General features: G+C 50.6%; 1 protein-coding gene across 5 annotated transcripts in view; it reads right to left on the bottom strand.

The window, feature by feature from the left end:
• Positions 1–22409, bottom strand: part of Klhl3 (kelch like family member 3) — a 118745-nt gene that overhangs the window by 18483 nt on the left and 77853 nt on the right. For all 5 annotated transcript variants that reach the window (XR_012910348.1, XR_012910349.1, XM_075969463.1 and 2 more), the window contains 5 exons: positions 19812–19928; positions 16697–16846; positions 5915–6032; positions 5339–5536; positions 3400–3501 (listed from right to left, as the gene is read on the bottom strand). Coding sequence is in view for 3 of the 5 variants with exons in the window: in XM_075969463.1 (XP_075825578.1) it covers positions 3400–3501; positions 5339–5536; positions 5915–6032; positions 16697–16846; positions 19812–19928 (685 nt within the window). In the remaining 2 variants the exon portion in view is untranslated. The remainder of the gene's footprint in view (positions 1–3399; positions 3502–5338; positions 5537–5914; positions 6033–16696; positions 16847–19811; positions 19929–22409) is intronic.

The following is a 22409-nucleotide window of genomic DNA, read 5'->3' as shown; positions in this document are numbered from 1 at the left end:
AGGATAGAAGTGGGGTACAAACAGGAAGGGGAAAATCTGACCTATGTGAGAACAAGGATTCAAACACATGAGGCTTAAATCTCAATAGGAGACAGGAGAGAGGCCCTACTTCTTCTATGGACATCAGATCTACAGGACACCATGACACTAGCTTCAGGGTAAATAAACACAGACACGGGCAAATCTATTTAACAGAATTACTCAATCAAGGATTTGGGGGTCAATATATCAGTCCCTAATATGGTAGGTACAACTAAGATTCAAAAATCCATGATTATGCTGTTAGCTCCTCAGGTCCAAACGATGCCGTCGCATCAGGGCTATTGATCCAGCAATCCCGCTATTGCAGGATCTTTTCTCTGAGTCTTTTCAATTGACCTTTCTCACAAAGATCTCATCCACAGCCCCTCCCCCACAAAGTCAAAGCTGACAAAGAAATACACTCACTAACCTCTCTAGAGTCCAGGCCACAGACACTGTGCTGACTCTGGTGGTTCCCAGCGGCTGACACTGTGTGCTGGCTCAGGTAGTCTGGGGCCACTGACACTGTGTTGGCTCTGGTGTTCCCAGGCCACTGACACTGTGCACTGGCTGCTATGGTCCTGGACCACTGACACTGTGCACTGGCTGCTATGGTCCTGGTCCACTGACACTGTGTGCTGCCTTGTGTGGTCCCGAGCCAGCGACACTGCACTGGCTCTTATGGTCCCAGGCCACTGACACTGTGCACTGGCTGCTCTGGTCCTGGACCACTGACACTGTGTTGGCTCTGGTGTTCCCGGGCCACTGACACTGTGCACTGGCTGCTCTGGTCCCGGGCCACTGACACTGTGTTGGCTCTGGTGTTCCCGGGCCACTGACACTGTGTTGGCTCTGGTGTTCCCGGGCCACTGACACTGTGCACTGGCTGCTCTGGTCCCGGGCCACTGACACTGTGTTGGCTCTGGTGTTCCCGGGCCACTGACACTGTGCACTGGCTGCTCTGGTCCCGGGCCACTGACACTGTGCACTGGCTGCTCTGGTCCTGGACCACTGACACTGTGCACTGGCTGCTCTGGTCCTGGACCACTGACACTGTGCACTGGCTGCTCTGGTCCTGGACCACTGACACTGTGCACTGGCTGCTCTGGTCCTGGACCACTGACACTGTGCACTGGCTGCTCTGGTCCTGGACCACTGACACTGTGCACTGGCTGCTCTGGTCCCGGACCACTGACACTGTGCACTGACTGCTCTGGTCCTGGACCACTGACACTGTGCACTGGCTGCTCTGGTCCTTTACCACTGACACTGTGCACTGGCTGCTCTGGTCCTGGACCACTGACACTGTGTGCTGGCTCGTGTGGTCCCATCTCTGTAAGATGCCATCTCCTCTGTTGAGCAAATCCGTCTACACTCCAGCCCACACTGTACCTTGTCTTATGAGTGGTTCTTCCAGGCAGTGAGTAGTAAATTATCCTGAAATTCTTAGGGGTCACTCAGACTGTGTAATCTTGGTAGTGAGGTAACAAGACGGAGGAGAGAGCTGAATCTTCAAACCCTTGTGAGGCACAACCCACTCCAGTTTCTCCTCCACATTCTTAGAAACACTTTCTGCTGCCCTGAGGCAGCCCACGGCCAACAGAGCTGCACCTACAGGGCCAGCTATTGAACTGCACTTCCGCAAGCAGGCACAGCGGCAAAAGCCCTGGTCCCCAGCAGTATTTTAAATTCACACCATCAAGGCACCTCCTCTGACCTTCAACCCTTGTCCCAGCTAAAACAAAGGGCCACTCAAGGTCTCTCCTGGAGAGCATTCCCGAGGGCCTGCTATTTTTAACCTCTGGTCAATTGTTTGATGTTCCTGGCTAAAGAACAAGAAGGGAAAGGAGAAGGTGACCGACCAGAGCTCTTGGATCTGGCTGGCGGGTCAGTTTCGGTCCCACCAAGAGAATGAGACCTTGAGAAGCAGTTCCTCCTGAGAGGGACAGGATCCTGGCCTCGCCAAGATGGCTATGCTGGGATAATATACCTTCAAGTGAAAATTTCAAACTAATAACAGTGTACAGGCTGAGAAACGCTGGGAGAAAAGGCAGTCGTCATCTATGCTAGTCAGTTTCCATCAGCTTGAAAGAGGGATCCTCAGCTGAAGAACTGCCTCCTTCAGACTGGCCTATAGGCATGTCTGTGGATCACTTCCTTGATGGCAAACTGAGGCAGGAGGGCCCAGCCCACCGTGGGGGGTGCTGTCCCTGGGAAGGTGGTACCTGAGCGTGCCATGGAGAGCAAGTCAGTAAGCAGCTCCCCTCCATGGTCTCAGCTTCAGTTCTTGCCTTGGGTTCCTGCTTTGACTTTCCTTGATGGTGGACTGTGACCTATAAGCCAAATAAACCCTTCCTTCCCCAAGTTGCTTGTGGCCAGTGTTTTAGCAGAGCCACAGAAAACAAACTAAGACACCACCTCACTGCATGTTAGGCTCATGTGTGCATATGTCCATGTGTACACATGTGTACCTGTGTATGCGTGTGCATGGATATGTGTGTTGGTGTATGTGTGTATGCCTTCATGGGTGCACATGAAGCATCCATGCATATCTGGATGAGCAGACATCAGTGCAGACTAATAAATCTTTATTGGTCCATCATCTCTAACACTTTTAATCAACTCATACTCTCCGCATTGGTACTGAGCTCACACATGCGCACCCATCAGCATTTGAGGATGGTTTCCTGATCTAGATTAGGAGTCAAAAGATCTGGGTTGAGGCCTGCTCTGCTGTTGACTGTCATAATACAAGTGTTTCATCGGCCCTCACCAGGACTGCTTTGCCAGTTGAGACCTATGGTCTTCCAGAGGGCTTGGGAGAATAAGGAAGAGGAAGATGTTTTATAGACTTCTGAGTATTGTCTGGTCAGGCCTCGGGTCTCACCACTCCCTCACACCTGAGCCACACCCTACACCAAGTCTATCCTGAGACCTGAGATGTGTCACACCTGAAGAAAAGTAGCCTGCCTTCCCCATTGCCCTGTTAGCATGCAACACATGAAGGTGAGCAGGGAATTAACAAGCATAACTAACTCAGACCCTTGCTTTATATGTGCACCTGACTTTATATGTTGACTCTGGGCTCCCTACTTCCTTCCCATCCCCCACTATTAGCAAAGATACTGACAGGTGACCAATGGACAGGTATCACTCTCCCTGGCATCTCTGCTTTCTCTCCTGACCTCCTGAAGCCCTTTTTAGCCCTCTTGAGTCCCAGCCCTCCTTGTCTGTTAACTGGAGACAGTGGAACCAAACTCAGACCAGTGAACTGGATAACGGAGCCACAATAGAAGGAGCTTCAAGCACAATGCTGGACTCAGGGCAAGACCCACAGGTTAGGGCAGGACCAGCCACCACCCTCTGCTGCCTCCTTACCCTCCACAACACCCACTCCCACACTGCTCCGCCGTGTGTTCATTGGGGCCACGAAGAACCACTCATTGGTCTTGTAGCTGTAGGCTTCTACTGACGCCAGACCTAGGGAGAAGAGAATCATGAAATTCCTACAGCCGTGGGCCTCACCCTGCTCTATAAGGAACAGTGAGGCCAGGAAGGGGCCAAGCCGGGACTACAGACTCGATGTTCAGCCTGGTACGCCTCTGCCTATCATGTGGCTATGGTAACTCCTCAGACTACATAAGGCGACCACTGACCACCAAGGTATGACATATTGGGAATCTGGTGACAGCAAGGGGTACATCTGAAGTGTGTTATAGATGCACACATTAAACTTACAGAATGGAACCTTCGATCCCAAGTAAATGCCCAAGGATGTCTCACTGGGCACCAGTCCGGATCCCTTTTCCCACGTCTTCTCCCACTTTACAAGCTGGATGGCTAAAAATATACCTCCCAAGATCCCCTGCAGCAATGCGCCATTGAGCCCTAAGTAGAAATCTGGGGGGAATTTCTGGGATGGCTTTCTCATTTCTGATACAAGGTGACCCCTTCCTGCTTCTTGCTACCAAGGACACAAATGCCCTATCTGGAGTTAAAACCGCTCTAAGGTTATCATGGGGAAAGCCAAGAGGAGCTTAGAGAATTTGGCCCCAGTATCCATGTACAGTCAGACCAAGTTGGGAAAGTGGCCCCTGGACTCTGTGTTTCCTCTCTGGATACAACAAAACCCCCTTCACAGGCACCGTAAGCAAGTCCTGCCGAAATAATCCCCAGTGCCCATCCTAGACCACACTCACTGAAGAGCCTTCAGAGAGGTGTTTGATAAATAAATAAATTCAGCTTTTCCCTCCCTGGGGCCAAAGACTATCATGGTAGTTTGGGTCGCCATCTTCGGTTATCCGCCTGACCACATCAGTACAGATAACAATGTCTCTCCAAAGTCACAACCCACTAACAGTTCAGACTGAATGTGTATGGGTGTTTGCCTCCACGTCTGTCTGTGCACCACATACAGAAGGAGGCCAGAAGAGGGCATCAGTTGCCCTGTAGCTGACGCAAGGTTATACACGGCTATAAGCCGCCTGCCACATGAACGCTTGGAAAAGAACCTGTGTTCTAGGGAAAGGCAGCGGGTGCTCTCTCCAGACCCCAGGTTGACATTTTGAAGGGAGATAAAATCTGGGAGGGAGGTGCCCTCTGGGGGACAATAAAGTGAGGTGCCCTCTGGGGGCAATAGAAAGAGCAGTGGCCAATCAGGCAACTATGCCTGCTCAGAGCCAGGTGCCTTCCCCTTAAGCCAGTAAGGTGCTCAGTCTAGACTCCTGAGGCTCTTCCAGCAGGACACTCTCCCTTTCTCTGTCTGATCCTCTGAGGAAACAGGCTACTAGGCTACTCCCTTCTGAGTGTGGACCTCCTCAGAACCTACCATATCATGGAGCAGATATGGACTCGGTCCACAAGAAGGCTTGCTTCTGGCGGACAGCAGTTACGAGTTTGGATACTGAAGGCCCTAGAGGCCCACGTTTACGCTGAAGTCTTGCCCTTGGGTAGTGGTGCAGCGGAAGTGGTGGGACCATTGGGTGAGGGTCCTTAGCCACTGGGGTGACCCTTGAGGCCTTCCTATTGCTTCTCGGCTAGTGATGTGAGCAGTTTCATGAGCCCACACTGTACCATGGTGAACGGCCTCACCACAGGTCCACACAGTCTGTGGACTTGAACCCGCACCGCTGTAAGTCACAAGGTATCTTTTCTGTGAAGATTATGCCAGTATCTCCTGACAGTGAAGAAGAGCTCACTGATTCCAATGGGTTCATGCCTGGAGCATCGCTACAAATGCCGGAGGCTAGCCCAAGAACTGACCGAGCAAAGCAAAACTGCCCCGAGAAGAGAGTACGACAACCCTCCCTGGACCTACCGGTGCTGCCGTCAAAGCCTCCCACTGCGTAGAGGAGGTCATTGAGCACGGCTGCACCCAGCGTGCTCCGGCGTTCCTGCATGCTGGCAATGGACGTCCACTGGTCCTTCACGCCGTCATATACATCCACTGTCCGCACCCGCAGAGAACCGTTAAAGCCGCCCACGGCATATACGTGGCCAGCCATGAACACCACACCTGAACCGGGAGGAAACAAAGCATGAGGGTCAGGAAGAGGGCCGCCTGCCCAAGCTGATGTCTGACGTCAAGGAAGCAAGGTGGGCTTACAACCAACTCCCGATGGAAGGCCACCTCCAGCTCTAGGTATCTGCGACGAACTGTGGGACTCCAATTTCTTCTCCTATTTGTTTCTCTAGCCTGGTTTGAGTAAACTCATGAATTGGCTTAAACCCACAAGCATGTAAGAACTGACCTCAGAGTAAGCAGTTGCAATGTGCTGTGCACACCTGCGGGTGGGAGGGGCGGGGAGTATGCAGAAGGAGCCGCACAAGGCAGAGAGCAGCTGAGGAGAGGCTGCTTGGAGCCCAGGTGTGGCAGGGGGCTGGGGCCGCTTACCTGCTCTGCATCTCCTGGAAGGAAGCTCAGCTATCTGGTCCCAGCGGCCCTCCTCAAAGTCATAGCACTCCACGCTGCGGATCGCCTTAGGCGCCTGGCCACCAACCACAATCATGACCTCCAGAAAGACAAGCACACGTTAACTAGGTCTGCCCAGCACATGCGGGAGTGGATGACCAATCTGTGGCCCATCCACGTGCTGCCTGCCAGTTTGCAGAGTTACACACAGAAAGATGCTGCCCTAGTCACTGAGGGCGGTTACATATTCAAGGAAAGACAGCCAAGCACCACGGATAGGCCCACACTTTGCAAATACGCCCTCTCTGGGTGATGCCGCAATAAGGAATGCATCTAATACAATCTCAATACGCACAAGATGGAGACAGAGGAGCACGAATTTTACATTGAGGCAAATAAATATATTTGGGGTGGGAAGCCCAGATTCTGGGTACATTTTTAGGATACTATATTACTCATAAGTTTTTCTGAGTATCTGGACTGCAGAGGGTACCCAGTACCTGTGTAAAGAAAAAATAATATTTTTTAAGCACTGCTTCATGGCAGTTATCGAGTTAGGTGACTGACAGCTCTGGAAACCGGTGTTCAAAGGGCTTTCATTCCCCTCCGGGGGAAGGTCATAGCTAACACAGCCAGGCACACGAAGTGTGTTGTCATTTGCTTGTCAGTGATTGACAGATGATGGATGTAAAAAAGTTCAGAAAACACATGTAAACAGCCAGAAGTCACTCAGCAAGGGGAGGCAGAGCAGGCAGGGGAACCCAAGGCCACCTGACCCAGAGGGGAGGCTGCCATAGCTTCTCCTCACCGTCAACGCTGCCCCTGCATGCTGCCCTTCATTCAGGAGTCACAGAAACCAATTCAGTGGGCTGTGACCAGAACACATCAAATTGAACAGCACAGAAAATACACAGCCAGGGTATTGGTTTATGAAATATTTGTTCTGGTTATACATATTTGGGCGTATATTTTGCATAGCAATTCATATGTATTTCTGCTGCAGGGTGTGGTCAAACCAAAGGAAAGCCATGTTCTCTCCGAGTTAATGAACTGTACTGACTCGTGGCATCCACGCTCTCAAGCCATTGTTCATGCTATTAAATAAATAAGAGTCAAAATGGCAAAGATAACAGTAGCCTGGATATTTTGATAAACTTGGGCAAACTCGCACTGCCCCCATCATGATAGTACCCCTTCCTGGCACTTCCACACCCTTCTTAAGAGGTGGGGACGTGTGGGCGTCTCCGCTAGCCAACGTAAGCCATGGGGTTGAGCACAACCCGAAGCCTGTCTTATCCACCTGCCAGTCCTCACACAAACTGCTGGGCCCCACCCCATTTCCCATTTAGCAAGTCCAGGATTTGTCTGAGGATCTGTTTGCAAAAGCCCGGGAGATGCCAAGGCCCTGCTCTACAGAACTCAGGCAGTGAGAAGCACAGTTTTGACCCCTGGCCTGTGGGAATTTCTTGATGGCACGCCGTTAACAATGTCTGCCACGCTGAGCTATCACAGTGCTTTCTACTGCCTCACGGCGTGTTACTGGAGAGAGGAGGGCTCGTCTATGCGGCCATGTGCCTTGACAGGAGTGCAAACCTCAGGGACAGGAAATGCCCTACGACAAGCATTACACATTGTCAGGTATGACACTGACTCCCTGCTGCCCGTGTCATTGGTCACTGCTCGTTAGAACTGGTTCACAGGGTCTTTGACCCAAATATAGGTCACAAACTCTTCAAGATCAGGAGTCACTGACCTCTAATCCCTTCCAAAGCAAACCAAAAGACACAGGCCTGGCCTCACTGTGGTGCTCCCAGACCAGGACACAGGCCTCACTGCTGTGCTCCCAGACCAGGACACAGGCCTCACTGCGGTGCTCCCAGACCAGGACACAGGCCTCACTGCGGTGCTCCCAGACCAGGACACAGGCCTCACTGCGGTGCTCCCAGACCAGGACACGGGCCTCACTGCTGTGCTGCCAGACCAGGACACAGGCCTCACTGCTGTGCTCCCAGACCAGGACACAGGCCTCACTGCGGTGCTCCCAGACCAGGACACAGGCCTCACTGCTGTGCTCCCAGACCAGGACACAGGCCTCACTGCTGTGCTCCCAGACCAGGACACAGGCCTCACTGCGGTGCTCCCAGACCAAGTCTTCATGCCCCTCTCCTGCAAGCCTCAGCTTAGAGTCCTCAGTTTGGAGACAGCAGCACCCTTTGCAGAGAAAAGTTAGATTATACATCTCTTCCCACCACATCTTGTTTAAATGGCAGTCATGGGCAGTCCATGGGGTTGCATGGTAGGTAGGGGATGTTAATGTTAATGAACTCAGCTTCTTGGCAAACTCCAGACAAGGCCAACTCCCTCCTCCAGGGCGACTCTAAAAACTATGTGCCCATGAACCTCCCTAAAACGTGCCTTAAGTATCTCACTGTCATCTAGGTTAGCCCCAAACTCTTAGACTCAAGCGATCCTCCTGCCTCAGCCTTGTGAAACTGCAGCCACATGCCATCTCATTCTGTCCATGGGATGAGCCTGGGTAAGGATGGGGATGCAGGACTTGTAAGGAGTTGAAGAGCAGGTTCTAGGCTAACAATAACGCTCACTGACCAGCGTTTAATCCTAGAAACTGTGATGTACTTGAAAGACTTGCAGGTGCCCAGGGGTCCTGATCCCAGGTCTCAGTTGTCACTATGGTGAAGGTACAGTTCTGCTCACTGGAGAGTTCTGGTTGATTGAACATGGACAAGCTGAACTCCACCACCAAAGGGATGGTTATTAGGCACCTCCCAAGGAGAATACTACCACTATGGAAGGTCAAGGGGCCATTTATTTTAGTGCGGTTTCTTAGCCTGGTTTCTTTAAAACTCAACATAATGAGTTTTAAAAACCATGCGATGCTTGTTCGCCCCTGCCATCCTGCCTCCAGGAGGATCACAACAGGAAAGAACACACTGGAGCAACTGGCAAACAGGACCAAGCTTTCCAGCCCACGTACAAATCAAGACTCTAACCCTGGCCACAGGGAATGTCCACTCAGGTCAGAGGAACCTGGGCTGTGCACACTTTCTTCATGGGGTAAGAATAGAGTGTGTCCAAACTCTCTTCCATGACAGTTGAGCTGGGCGGAAGGCAGGCCCAGCCAGTCGGTCCCTCGGGCCAGGGCAGGAAGCGAGTCTCTCTTACCCTGGTGCGTGGGGCCGCAGGGCTAACACCAAAACATTCATCCGAAGGAAGTGTGTCCAGTAGAGTAGAAGACTGGTCCATGCAGGTTCCTAAGCAACAGGTGCCCCTGGCAAGAGCTGACGGCAAGATGCAGAAGCAATAGGGATCTGACAGGCAGACCGCGTGAGAGCGAGGCCCAGAGAGAGAGAGAGTAAAAGATTGGAGAGCCAACGGGCGTTGGGGTCAGACACATCTCGGCTCAGCTATGAGCCCATCACTAGTCAGCTGTGGACCACAGGCAAGACTTTCCCGCCTTGCTAGGCCTCGTTTTCATTATCTGAAAACTGGGCTGTTTCTCTCACAGTGTCTGTAGGCCTAAGGATGTCATGCGTGTCTTCCAAGGCTTAGGGAACAGCCGGCAATATTGATATGTAAACACCGCGTTTCATCATTGACGCCTGGAGACTTTGCTACAAAAGACAACTGAAAACGTAGAAAAGAAATACACACGAGCCTTGAATGAGAGAGGGAGGTACATGGGCACACAGGGGTCATGGTGAGGGCTCTCAGGATCCCAGGGTGTTTGATGGGGCATGGAATAAGATGGAAGAGAGGCAGTGCCAATCAAGGGACGTGGGCCATGTGTGAGGTCACCCTAACCACCTGCCAGCAGCCTCTGCTTCTAACAGCTTTTATCTGAGAGCAGGACAGTTCAATTCAGGAGCAGGCTGCCCTCGTCCATCCTGCATGGCTTCTGTAACATTTCAAAAGGAGGTGGACGAGGCCATCTTTCAGAGTCACAGCAAAGTCTCACGCTCAGCACATTTCCAAAGGTCTCCTTTGCACCTCCTAGTGGCTGACATTTTTTTTTCTGCTGCCATCTGTGGAGTTGGGCAATGCAGACAGGCTCTGAGACTGAGAGACAGCCTCTGGTTGTCCATAGCAACCCAGCCTCAGGGAGTGTGCTGGGCGCCAAAGGTATGGGAGCCAAGAACATGCCATTCGCTGTTCCTGCTGGAGGGTGTCAGGATGATCGCCTGTCCCCAGCTCAGGAACACTCTCCTGCCACCCTCTGCAGCTGTCTCCAGGAGTTCTATTCCTTTCAGGACATGGCTAGCAGACAGAGCCATTGCTGGGAAGTGCAGGGAGAGTGTGAATCCCTCTCCATCACTCCGTTTCTCCAAGTTTGGTATATCAGAAGCCTGTCTGATCTGAAATTCTGACAGCCCAAGCCAGTCTGCCCTCGGAGGAATTCCGGGTAGCCCAAAGATCTCTTGTGTTTTCAGTCATTCGCAAATTCCCTTGCCATCTCAGAGAGTTTCCCAGAGGGCAGAATTCAGGAGTCTTCCCACAGAGGACTAAGGTGAAAGAGCATAGGGGCCATGCCATAGAGCGGTTTGGAGCTACTCTCCCTCGGCTTAAATCTCAGCCCAACCATCCACTGGGCAGACAAAAGGGCAGACATATTCTGACCCTTCTGCAAGTCCCCTGCTCTTATTGTGTGTGCTATCTTAGGGATTTATGTCTTCCAAAGAAAGTAGCAGGAGGGATGGGGTGGTGGTTCTGCCATGGGGTGCAGCAAGCCAAGGCCTCTGTCTGAAGTATGCCCCCTCACTTCCATGTGGTAGAGCCCCTCACTGGAGAAGCGAGCTACCTTGCACCGAGGCCTAGGAGGCAAGAAACCAAGTCTGCCAATGGCTGTGTGAGTGGGGTCTTCCCCAGACGAGCCTTTGGATGGCTGTCGCCATGACCTCCGGCTTGGCTTTACGAGAGACCAGAGCCTGCACATCCCCCTGGTACACCTGCCCACAGAAGCTGAAAGACACTCGATATTTGTTGTGTTGAGGCAGCAAGGAATATGGAAACAGATAACGTATAAATCCATGGGGAGTCGGCGACGTATCTTTAGAGTCAGCTTTCCCTATCTTCAAAATGGATGGCTTAGGACTGTGAAAACTCTCTGCACAGAAACCGGAGCGCCTAGCCCAGCACTGAGGACCTTTGCTTGGTGACTGAGACCCACTAGAGGGACTGTCAGTCCTCGTGCTGCCAGGGACAGTCACCCAACCCTACGGAATCTCGGTGTTCTCCACCAGCATCCAGACTCATTGCAAAGACCAAGTAAGATAACGAATGCTTCGTGCTCAGCAGAAAACAGAGAGGCTGCCTAGCAACTGCCATGCAAGCAATATTCTGTGTCATCATGGACACTGTGCGACCAGGACAGTGACCCAGAAAGAAGTAAGATATAAAGTACCCATCATCCTAAGTCGCCATCAGAGAGTGGGAGCCAGTGTCCAGACATGAGCTCCATAGACAGTCTGCATTAACTCTGAGCACTCAGCCTGGGTACCAGCCCAGAAATAATAAATAAATAAATAAATAAATAAATAAATAAATAAATAAATTCCTCTTCTTCTACTCCATGGTACTAGAGCATCTTGGGCATTCCTTTATTATGGCACTTGGATAACATAACTGTCCTGCACATCTGTCTCCCCTCCCTTTACCTGGGAGTCTCTTGAAGAGCAGACAGCTACGGGTCTGTGCACATCTGCAGCCTACCCCGTGCTGGGCCACTGTGGAAGGGCACTGAATGAATTGATTTCCACATGACAGCTGACAGCCGAGAGCAGACTGGAGTCTGAGATCTGTTTATTTCATCTAAGTGTCTTCTAGTCTCCCAGGAATGATGGCTAGGTTCCCTCAGGGTTGGATGGTTTTGTGGGCTGTGCCGAATATTCTATAATGTGGGGTGCGCGTCCTTACTGCACCTGTGCTAAAACACGTGTGTGGGCAGTGAAGGCAGGGGAAACAAATGAGAGGCGGAAAAAGAGGTCAGTGCTAGATCCCATACCATGACTTCTTTTTAAAAAGAAAATATCTATCATTCACGAGAACCTTCACTATCGGCCACCCTGTGCCAGGATCTGGGCTATGTGCCAAGGACACCAGCAGACAATGCCTTCTGCACCAAACATGCAGCTTAGTGAAGAGTGCACATTGCAGAAGGGAACCCTAAATAGTTGGCAAAGCCTCAACCCTGGGTGCATACGTGCTCCCAAAGCCAACATCCCTGTTCTTTACAGACAAACGTTTACATCACCAACACAGCCATTAAATATCCTTCCCCATCAATTGTACTTCCATGCACGAGTGAGAAACTAACAAGTCAGACCTCAGAAGGAAGATATTGTGATATGAAGGGTCGGCACTAAGTCTCCTAAGCACACTGCTTGTGTGAGGCCCTAGGCTACTCCCAGTACTGCCAAAAGAAAGAGAACAAAATACCCATAAATAAAACTGACAACAAGCAAGCAAAAGCCGTGCGTGGACAAGAGAAAACATCACTGAGAGAAGCCACCGAGCCAGTAAACAGGGACAGACGCGTGGCAGACCCAGATAATTCCTGCATCGACCCCGGTGAGAAGGAGCCGACTCTGAAATTAGCGGACACCACGGCCCAGAACAAAACTGAGGCATCAGGGGACCTCGGGACTTACGGTCCACGAGAGAAGTCACATGACTCACACAGGGCAGACAGAGCACACAAGACGCAGAGTATAAACACAGAAACAGGCCAAGTGTACAGCTAAAGGGGCAAGGACTGAGGGGGGAGGGTCCCCCCAACCTGTGGCATGAACATATTCTTATCAGAATAAATGAAACCTGATCCTTACTTCATATAACATATTTTTTTGATCCTCTGAGAAAGAGCCATAGATTTAAATGTATAGGTTCCAACTTACAGGGGGAAAAAAGTGAAAGTTTAGGGAAGAGCTGTTGTTTCCAGCTTAAACTCAAAATAAACCACCATAGAAAGAATTTGAAACTGTTGGCACCTGCTATTCAGAGCATGCTTTGGGAGACAGTGTGGAGGCTCCACAGAAAGTTAAAAATAGCTCCGACATATGATCCAGCAATCACACTGCCACATATGTATCCAAGGAGCCTGAAGCCAGCTTGTCAAGAAGACACTGTCACTGTGATGAGGACTACAGCCGTGTCTGCGGTGGCTAAGAGACGGCCTCAGCTGTCACTAAGAGACGGCCTCAGCTGTCAGTATGGTGAGGACTACAGCCATGTCTGCGGTGGCTAAGAGACAGTCTCAGCTGTCACTAAGAGACAGCCTCAGCTGTCACTATGGTGAGGACTACAGCCGTGTCTGCGGTGGCTAAGAGACAGCCTCAGCTGTCACTATGGTGAGGACTACAGCCGTGTCCGTGGTGGCCTCAGCCTGTACCATGACAAGACAAACAGAAAACGGGACACAATGTGGCAGGATAGTATTCAGCCTGGGAGAAGGAAATCTCGTCATTCGCAACATGTTTGAAGTCAGAGGGCCTAGCACTAGAATAACCCAGGCACAGAAGGACAGACAGAAGGACAGCTCTCACCTGCACGCAGAGTCCAAAGCAGGCTAACTCAGAGACAGAGTTGCAGCCATTACAACAGGCAGGGGGGAGGGAAGGTGGTGGGGAGCCGTTAATTAAAGGGTACAAAGCTTCTGTTTCATGTAGAAAGGCTAATTCCAGAGCTCTGTTCTATAGCGTGGTGCCCACAGTTAATAAAATGTTACATTGTTGAAAATCAGTAAGGGTAAAATTTAAATGTTCTCACCACAAAAAAAAATAAGCATATGTGGTCATAATACATGTTGGTTTTTACTCAGTTTTGCCATTCTATAACTACACATACTTTAAAATATTTTAAATCACAATGTATATGATAAACATATACAATTTTTCTTGTCAACTGAAATAGCTAATTTTTATGAATTCCACTCTTCCAAAGATACTACTGAGAAAACAAAAAGACAAGCAGGGGCTGGGAGAAAATACCATGAAGAGCTTAAAACCTCAAACTAAAACTATGCACATACCAAGGCCTGATGCCTTTAATATAGAAAAGGCCCTTAAGATCTACCAGTGAAAAAAAGCAATCTGTTAGGGACAGGAACAGACAGTTCCTCCAAAAAGAAATACAAATAAAAATGACATAAAACCAAGAATAATATCGCTCAAGATCAAAAGAGACACAGACAAAATTACGTCATTTAATAAAGAAATATTTAACACAGATACTGCTTCACAGACTATCAGTGGAGAGTTGTGAGGTACATGTGGCACAGACATAAACAAAACACATGTACCCATTACAGTTCAAGCGCTGGCTTCGTTCACACGTGCCGGAGGAGACGCAGTTTGCAGCATTTAATTAAGCGGAGGGCAGAGAAACATAGTTCAGTCCATACAGAAGATCCCACAGACATAAAAATGTACATTTCAGTTATTCATTAATAAATGATCAGAAATATTTCTGAAAAGAAAACTTGGCAGAGCAGTGGCCGCAGTGGAGGGAATCCAGGTGGCTTCCACGCTCCTAGCTGTGTGTATTCTTACTAAGCTGAAGTAAGTTTATATTTGTGTAATTCAGGAAATGTACATTTCTCCATTTAAAATATACAGGATGGGCCAGCAAGATGGCTCAGTGGGTCAAAGTACTTGCTTCCAAGTTTTACAACAGGAGTTCAACCCCAGGGTCCCACATTGTGGAAGGGAGAACGGACTCCCACCATATGTACACACACACACACACACACACACACACGGACACACATGCACACACACACACACACACGGACACACATGCACACACACACACAGACACAGACAGGTGGGGAGAGGAGAACGGACTCCCACCAGTTGTACACACACACACACACACAGACACAGAGAGGTGGGGAGAGGAGAATGGAATCCCACCATATGTACACACACACACACGGACACACATGCACACACGCACACGCACAGACACAGAGAGGTGGGGAGAGGAGAATGGAATCCCACCAGATGTACACACACACACACACACACACACACACACACACACACGCACGCACAGACACAGAGAGGTGGGGGAGAGGGGAGAGAGAGAGTAATCAGATATAATAAAGTAAGTTTCAGTTTAATGTTTCAACAAAACAAAAGACATTGAGGGACTGTAAGGCAGATGACCAGAGAGACCAAGTCTCTAACCCTGTTCTCGCACCTTCTGTGTGGACGTGGGGTGGCAGGAGCAGCCAGCAAGCGCACACTCAGGTTTGCACAGGAGTAGGGGTGGTTCAGAGAACAGTTGTGGGGGAGGATGGCCACCACACTGCCTGGGCTGACACTTGGACAAGTCATCCAACTTCTGCTAACCTCGGACTCTGTAGGGACCAGTGTTCAGGGTTGTGGAGACTTTTACATAAAACACAGCCACTCTGGCTAGTCTTGACACAGCTGAAGTCATCTGAGAGGAGGGACCCTCAGTTGAGAAAATGCATCTATAAGACTGGGCTGTAGGCAAGCCTGTAGGGCATTCTCTGAATTAGTGATTGGGGGAGGAGAACCCAGCCCATTGTGGGTGATGTCATTCCTGAACTGGAAGTCCTGGGTCCTGGCTGCTGTAGGAAAGCAGTCTGAGCAAGCCATGAGGAGCAAGCCTGTAAGCAGCACCCCTCCATGGCTTCTGCATCCGATCCCACCTCCAAGCCCCTGTCCTGTTTGAGCTCCTATCCTAACTCCCTTCAGTGATGCACAGAGCTGTGGAAGTGTAAGTCAAACAAACCTCTTCCTCCCCACGCTGTAGTTGGTCATGGTGTTTCATCACAGCCATGGTAACCTTGACTAAGACAAGAACTTCATAAAGACCGAGCTGCTTTGTACCAGCTGACACTGCATCTACCATATCCTTCGTGGTCCAGAGGGATGGGGGCTGCGGTGGGATGGTGGGGGCTGCCAATTTCAGAGAAGCCAAGTAATTAGTGTTGGGCAATGTTAGCAGTTAGCTGGGTTAGTGTTAGCAGCAGGCAAGGAGAGCCAGGAGTTAGCTGAGAAGAGGAGGAGGGGGATCATGGAGTAGGAGTCTAAACATTTTCCTTGTAACACCCTGCTGTGTAGTCTGTGGCTAAAGTGATTCATTCCTGCCTCCCTTCCCTGCTGGTTGACTGAGACCATCCCCCACCCCACCCCCGCTCACCCACCCACCCCACCTCATCAATATGTTACTGACAAGCCTGGGGACTCTAGGGACCACCGTCCCACCTCCCTCATCCCACAGATGAGAAACATGCAGACCAGAGAGAGAGAGTACCAAGCACTCGGCACCCCCACTGACTACTCTGAACCTCAGGATCCCCTAGCACCTTCCTGTCCACAGGTTCTCAGTTCCCCAGCTTCCAGAGCTGCTTCACTGTCTGTCAGTCCTAGCTGTCCCTCATATGGGTTCCCAGGATGAGGAAAGGCACCAAACTGGGAGTGCCCTGACCCCCACTGTGCAGCACGCCCAATCCCCTGCTTCTCTTGGAGCAGCACACACAGCGTGGACGTAAAATGGGGGAGGATCCACCTTAGGCTCAGATCTCCTGAAGCCGCTGTGGCCACCTTGGGACTCTAAGCAAAGCAGAGAGAAGTACCGGCGAATTGAAGAGGAGCCAACAGACTCCATCTCTTGGGCCACAAACACAATCCTGAGCCAGAAAGAACTGCAGAGAGAGTGGAAGGCCTCTCCCCCTGGACAGTCCTGAGTATCGGCAGAGGCTGGGCCGGGGCTTACCTTGGGCAGGCTGACCGGAGTCCGGGGCTTGGTCCTGGGGTTCTTGATCAAGAGCCTTTGGTCAAGGGGTAGTAGATGGTACTTCATGGCTTCGATGAGGAAATCCTTACAGGTATTATTATTCTTTATCAGAGCCTCCTCCTCAACTGTCTGGGGATAAAAGTCCACAGGTGACCCTCCAGCATAGTGGGACCATGCGTCCCTAGCCTCTCCCCAGGCTGGGTCATTCCCAACACTCACTCATTCCTTTCTCTACCACACCACCCCAGACGCCAAGGAAGGCCCTTAGAGTCCCACCTCTGATCCCTGTTTCACCACATAGAATTCCTGATCCTCGATTTCCTCATCTACAAAATGGGCATATCATGGGTACAGACTCAATAGCTTCTATTTGAGGAGCTAGCCCCAAGGAAGACACTGATGAACATGACAAGGCAAATGGAGGAACACGAACAGGTTAAATGGAGGAAGTGGATTCACTTAGCCCTCAAGCCAGTCATGTACAAAGAAGGCCTGGCCAAGCCTGCCTGGCCCCATCAGCAGTGGTGAGTGGACATATGACCAGGGCTAACACCTTCTGGCAGCTTGGGAGCTGGTAGGGAAGACGGATTGAAGAAACAAGGCCCTTGCCTACAGAGACCTCTTTTTCCCAGACATAACCTGGGTTACTTTCTCCTTCCCAGAAGGGGATGGAACTGGGCTGGAACAAACATAAAGGGTTGGGATTAAAGAAGTAGGTCGAGGGCACCCATGCTCAGGCAGCTGGTCCCAAAAAGCCGCTTTGGCTTGAGGCAGACGCCCCCTGGGGAGCTGGCACTCAGGTTCAGCTACAGGACAGGGTGAGAAGTAGGCCTTAGACACACATGGTAATGGTGTACAGAGGTCATCAATGCCACCGAGCTGCACACTTAACAATGATTAGAATGGGGGCTGGAGAGGTGGTTCAGCGGTTAGAGCACTGGCTGCTCTCCCAGAGGACCTGGGTTCCATTCTCACGACTCACAAGGTAGCTCACAGCTGTCCATAACCCCAGGGAATTCATTGACCTCTTCTGGCCTCCACGAGCACCTGACACACACCAGCACACATGCAAGCAAAACCTTCATACACATGAAACAAAAACTTTGATAAGAATGATAAAGTTATGAAGCTTATGCTGTGTGTTTTTGTCACAGAACAGCACGGTATCCATTTGAATACTGCTTTAAAATGCCTGGGAGAAGCTGAGTAAGTGTCTGTAACCAAGAAGCCTGAAGGCTGCACACTGTTGAGTGCTGGGAGAAGCCTGAAGGCTGCACACTGTTGAGTGCCGGGAGAAACCTGAAGGCTGCGCACTGTTGAGTGCCGGGAGAAGCCTGAAGGCTGCGCACTGTTGAGTGCCGGGAGAAGCCTGAAGGCTGTGCACTGTTGAGTGCTGGGAGAAGCCTGAAGGCTGCACACTGTTGAGTGCCAGGAGAAGCCTGAAGGCTGTGCACTGTTGAGTGCTGGGAGAAGCCTGAAGGCTGTGCACTGTTGAGTGCTGGGAGAAGCCTGAAGGCTGCACACTGTTGAGTGCCAGGAGAAGCCTGAAGGCTGTGCACTGTTGAGTGCTGGGAGAAGCCTGAAGGCTGCACACTGTTGAGTGCCGGGCTGACCACTCGCCCTGCCTCCTCCTGAGCCACCATCAGGTTAAAGTACTTTAAGTTTCAGGGTCAGATAATGTTAGTGAAGCATCCTTTCCTAGAGCTGACCTCCTGAGGACGGATAAAAGTCCCTTTTAAGGGGGTGGGAAGTCCACAAAACCTTTCTCAGGCCATTGCCTCTGGCCCTCTTTCTATAACAAACCTGACCTTCTGTGCTAACCGGAATAAGACAGTGTCTTTGGTAAGTTTCTGACGTGGGGCCTTGGCAGCTTCCTTAGTTCTCTGTGGAAACTGAATCTGTGCTGGAGGCCACTCCCCCCAGGCAGTTTCCAGGGACAGAGTGGGGTTGGCAGTAACATTGGTAACTCAGGCCAACTGGGAGTGGCGTGCGGCCACTAGGTGGCAGCACTGTGGGGGCATCCAGCACACTTCTAAGTACCTGCAAAGATGTCACACAAGAAGACAGAGAGGGCATTTCACTGACCCCTCAGGCCTGAACAACAGGGACATGCGCACAGCACTGTACAAGTACCCAAGGAATAAGCCGCCCCTGTAGCCCCAGACATCAGTTATCAGCTAGCAGTCACCGAACACTGTCACGGGCCTTACGTGGACCATCTCTTTTTGTCCCCATACCATCCTATCAGGGCTGGTGTCATTTTGACCAGATGAGAGACTGAGGTTCTAGCCCTTAGAATGGCTGGGAGTGACACACCAGCAGGGTGGTGCTGCTGGCCCGCTCAGCATTCTCTCTCACCCTTGTATACGAGTGAACATTCCTTGGGAACCGCTGAGGGCTGGCCAACTGCCTTGACAATCTTAGAGTCACATTCGGAAGGTTTGCAAGAGAGTCTAACACCATTTACAAAAGAAGTCACCCTGTGTGTAAATGAGACAGAGGCTATCAAAGGTGAAGCTCGTGGAAGTGTGTGCTTCAGAGCCGTGTGGACGTGAATCTCCATCCCGACTCCCTCCTGCCAGAGACCTCAGATCCAACTCAGTCTCCAGGCTTCAAGGCGAGTGGGGGGGGGGGGGGCGGCGGCGTAACCAAGAGGTCTGTAACCACTGCCTCAAAGGGTCGTTACACAGACTAAATGAGAACACTCAAGTGCACCCAAGATTGCTTAATTCTCCTTCTTCTCTTGGAGGAAACAGAATTCTGTGCATCTATGAAGAGTCAGTTTTCACAGTCCTGCCCTGGTTCTCAGGTTGCCTAAGAGCACAGCAGAGGCAGCACGCGGGGGGCCTCATGAAATGATGCTCCCGTCTCTGTTCTTCCGAGAGAGAACCAGCACGTACGGAGCAGGTTACAGGTTCCGTGCTGACCGCCTGCCCGGACCCTCACAGTTGCTTAGTCCTTACAACAGCTCTCCACACTTAGCCCAAGGGGTTGCCGCCCTCCGTCCACACAGAGACTCAGGACACGCCACAGGCACGCCACACAGCCAGCGTGGCCTCCGCTCTCCTCCAGCACTGACCACGCAGACACTGACCTGAACTAGGTAATCCCTAGGTAAGAGAGGGAGCCGGACATGTTCCATCAGCTTTGCCATGTGGTCTAAGCGAGTCTCCTTCTCATAATTGATCCATGAAATCACAGCTTCGAACACCTAGGAAGAAAAGAGAAAACTTGCAAAGAGCTGCCTCCACTCAGACACCTGGGAGGAAAACAAAGTTGCCAGGCATCCACACCACACGGGCGGTTTGTCTAAGACTTGGTGTTTAGGACAAAAGTCGAGAAAGCTGTGAATACTAGCTGGCCTATCAGAGAGCACGCGTGTAGAATGCTAAGCCTGCTACCCCAGGTGTGCAGTCATCACGGCTCACACTAAAGTCGGTTCTGACTGTCACTCAAGGGTACAGCTGCACAGTGCAAACTGCAAACCATGACATGGTAAGAGTCCCAGAAGGACCAGAAGCCTTCAGCGCATGGTTTCCTTTCCTCCCTGCATTTATTTCCCAGGTAATACAGAACAATGGCAGTAAGATCGCCCTCTGCCTAACGCTGGCCGTGGTGACGAAAGGGACACAAAATGCCAGAGAACAGAACACCCTCCTTGGACTTCTCCTTCGAGGAGAGACTTGACTTCTGTGCAAATCAAAGCTGGGGAGCCTGGAACGGAAGGGAGAGACTATGATTCGTTTTGCACAGGGGTTGAGTCCAAATTCAAACTCCACGCCATCAAGCACACACAGACTGGCAAAATCCAGACCTGATGAGGATGAACCAACCAGCAATCTTGAAATGAAGATGTACAGTTTTGTGGGACAGAGGGGATATGGCGAAGCCAACAAATGAAAAATGCACTAAGTCTTTGGTCAAAAAATAAAACCTACCCCTTCTAGAGCGAAAAATAAAACCTACCCCTTCTAGAGCGAAAGCCAAAAGGCTCACTTAAATGGGCAAGAACACATGTCCAAGTGTCAGCTGCGATACTCTTGTAGTGGGATTTTTAAAAAGAAGGACCTGAAGACCACTGAGGAAACAGTGGTTTTTGCTGTTAAGGAGACTAAAACATGGGCTGGAGAGATGGCTCAGCAGTTAAGAGCACTTGTTTTCACAAAGGACCCGGGCAGGTTCAGTGCTTAGCACCCACATGGCAGCTCACAGCCCTCCATAACTCCAGCTCCAAAGATCTGATATCCTCTCCATAATTAATCCAATTCTACACTTACCGTGTTTATTTCACTGTTTTGCACACTCTATCTCAACAGCAAACAGTGTTACTTTCAAAATACAGTAACAGATCATAGCAGAGTAAATAAAAATCAGAGCCAAGAGCATGTGGCTACCGTAGGGAGTACAAGCCAGGCTCTTCTGTAAAGAAATCCACTGCCTGGTTAAGTGTGGGAGAATGACAGAATTGAGAAAGCTATTTTTGCAGTACCGCCATAGTAACTGACTCAGTGGGTGCTAACATCAGAAGCTGTCTAGGAATAAGAATTTTATTCTCAGTGCAGCACCCTCTCTGACAGATACAACCTTAGACAAGGATCAAGTTTATTAAATTTACTGCCAGTAACACAACAAACCTACAGGGTTTTTTTTTTTTTCGTTTTTGTTTGTTTGCTTGCTTGCTTTTGTTTTTTGGGGCAGGGTCTCTCTGTGCGATCCTGGCTGTCCCGAGTAGGCCAGGCTGGCCTTGAACTACAGAGATCCTCCCACCTCTGCCTCCCGAGTGCTGGGATTAAAGGCGTGCACCACCACACCCAGTCATCAAACCTGCATTTTTATTAAAGTTTCTTATTTGTGTGTCATTCTCACAATGCAGTAACCACAGAGGCCAGAGGAGGGCATCGTCTCCCCGGGACTGTAGCTATTATGAGCCACCAGCTGAATGTTGGAATTTGAACTTGGGTCCTCTGCAAAAGCAGTCAGTGCTCTTAACCACTGAGCCATCTCTCCAGCCAAGAATTTCATTTTTAAAAACAGATCAGAGCAGAACTAATGGGCAGCATACGTGTGCAGGTGTTTTTTCTTTTCTGAATGCAATAAGCTATATATTAATTAACCATAAACAGACGAATATCATAGAAATCCTCCTTGCATATCTTAAAAGGCATAAGATCAATAGAGTTTTGTCCCTTAGACACAGCCGTGTTTCCTGGTACGTAATAGTCACTCAAATGCTCTTGTCAGCGAGGGGCCGGATGACTGAGTTCAGAGGATGCCTATGATGAGGATGGGACAGTTGGCCGGGCTGAAGTGGAAAGCCAGGCTGGGGAGGAGGGGCTGGAATCTTGCTGGGTAGCATAGAGTCAGAGTCTGGCAGATAAGCCTGGCTTATTCGGGGATGTGGTGGGCTGTCGCCATGCTGACTGGCTTGCACGCTGTCCACACCTCCTCCTTTCCTACAGGATTGGGAAGTCTGCTGTCTGACTCCTTCCCCATGGAGTGTGATACCAAGTGACTAGCTGACAGAGCCTGGCTGAGGAATGGACTTGAGGCCTTGGTAGGTTGGGTGACGGATCACCGTTCTCCCCCACCAACCAGCCTAATCTCTGCTTTAAAGATAAAAGTACAAGGGCCACTCAATCCAACGCTGGGATATTTTAGTTTAGCTCTCCTTTGGTTGGACCAGCCTAACCGG

Source organism: Microtus pennsylvanicus, chromosome 4 (assembly GCF_037038515.1).
Source record: "Microtus pennsylvanicus isolate mMicPen1 chromosome 4, mMicPen1.hap1, whole genome shotgun sequence".
Lineage (NCBI taxonomy): Eukaryota > Metazoa > Chordata > Mammalia > Rodentia > Cricetidae > Microtus > Microtus pennsylvanicus.
This window is presented reverse-complemented; position numbering and strand designations above follow the sequence as displayed.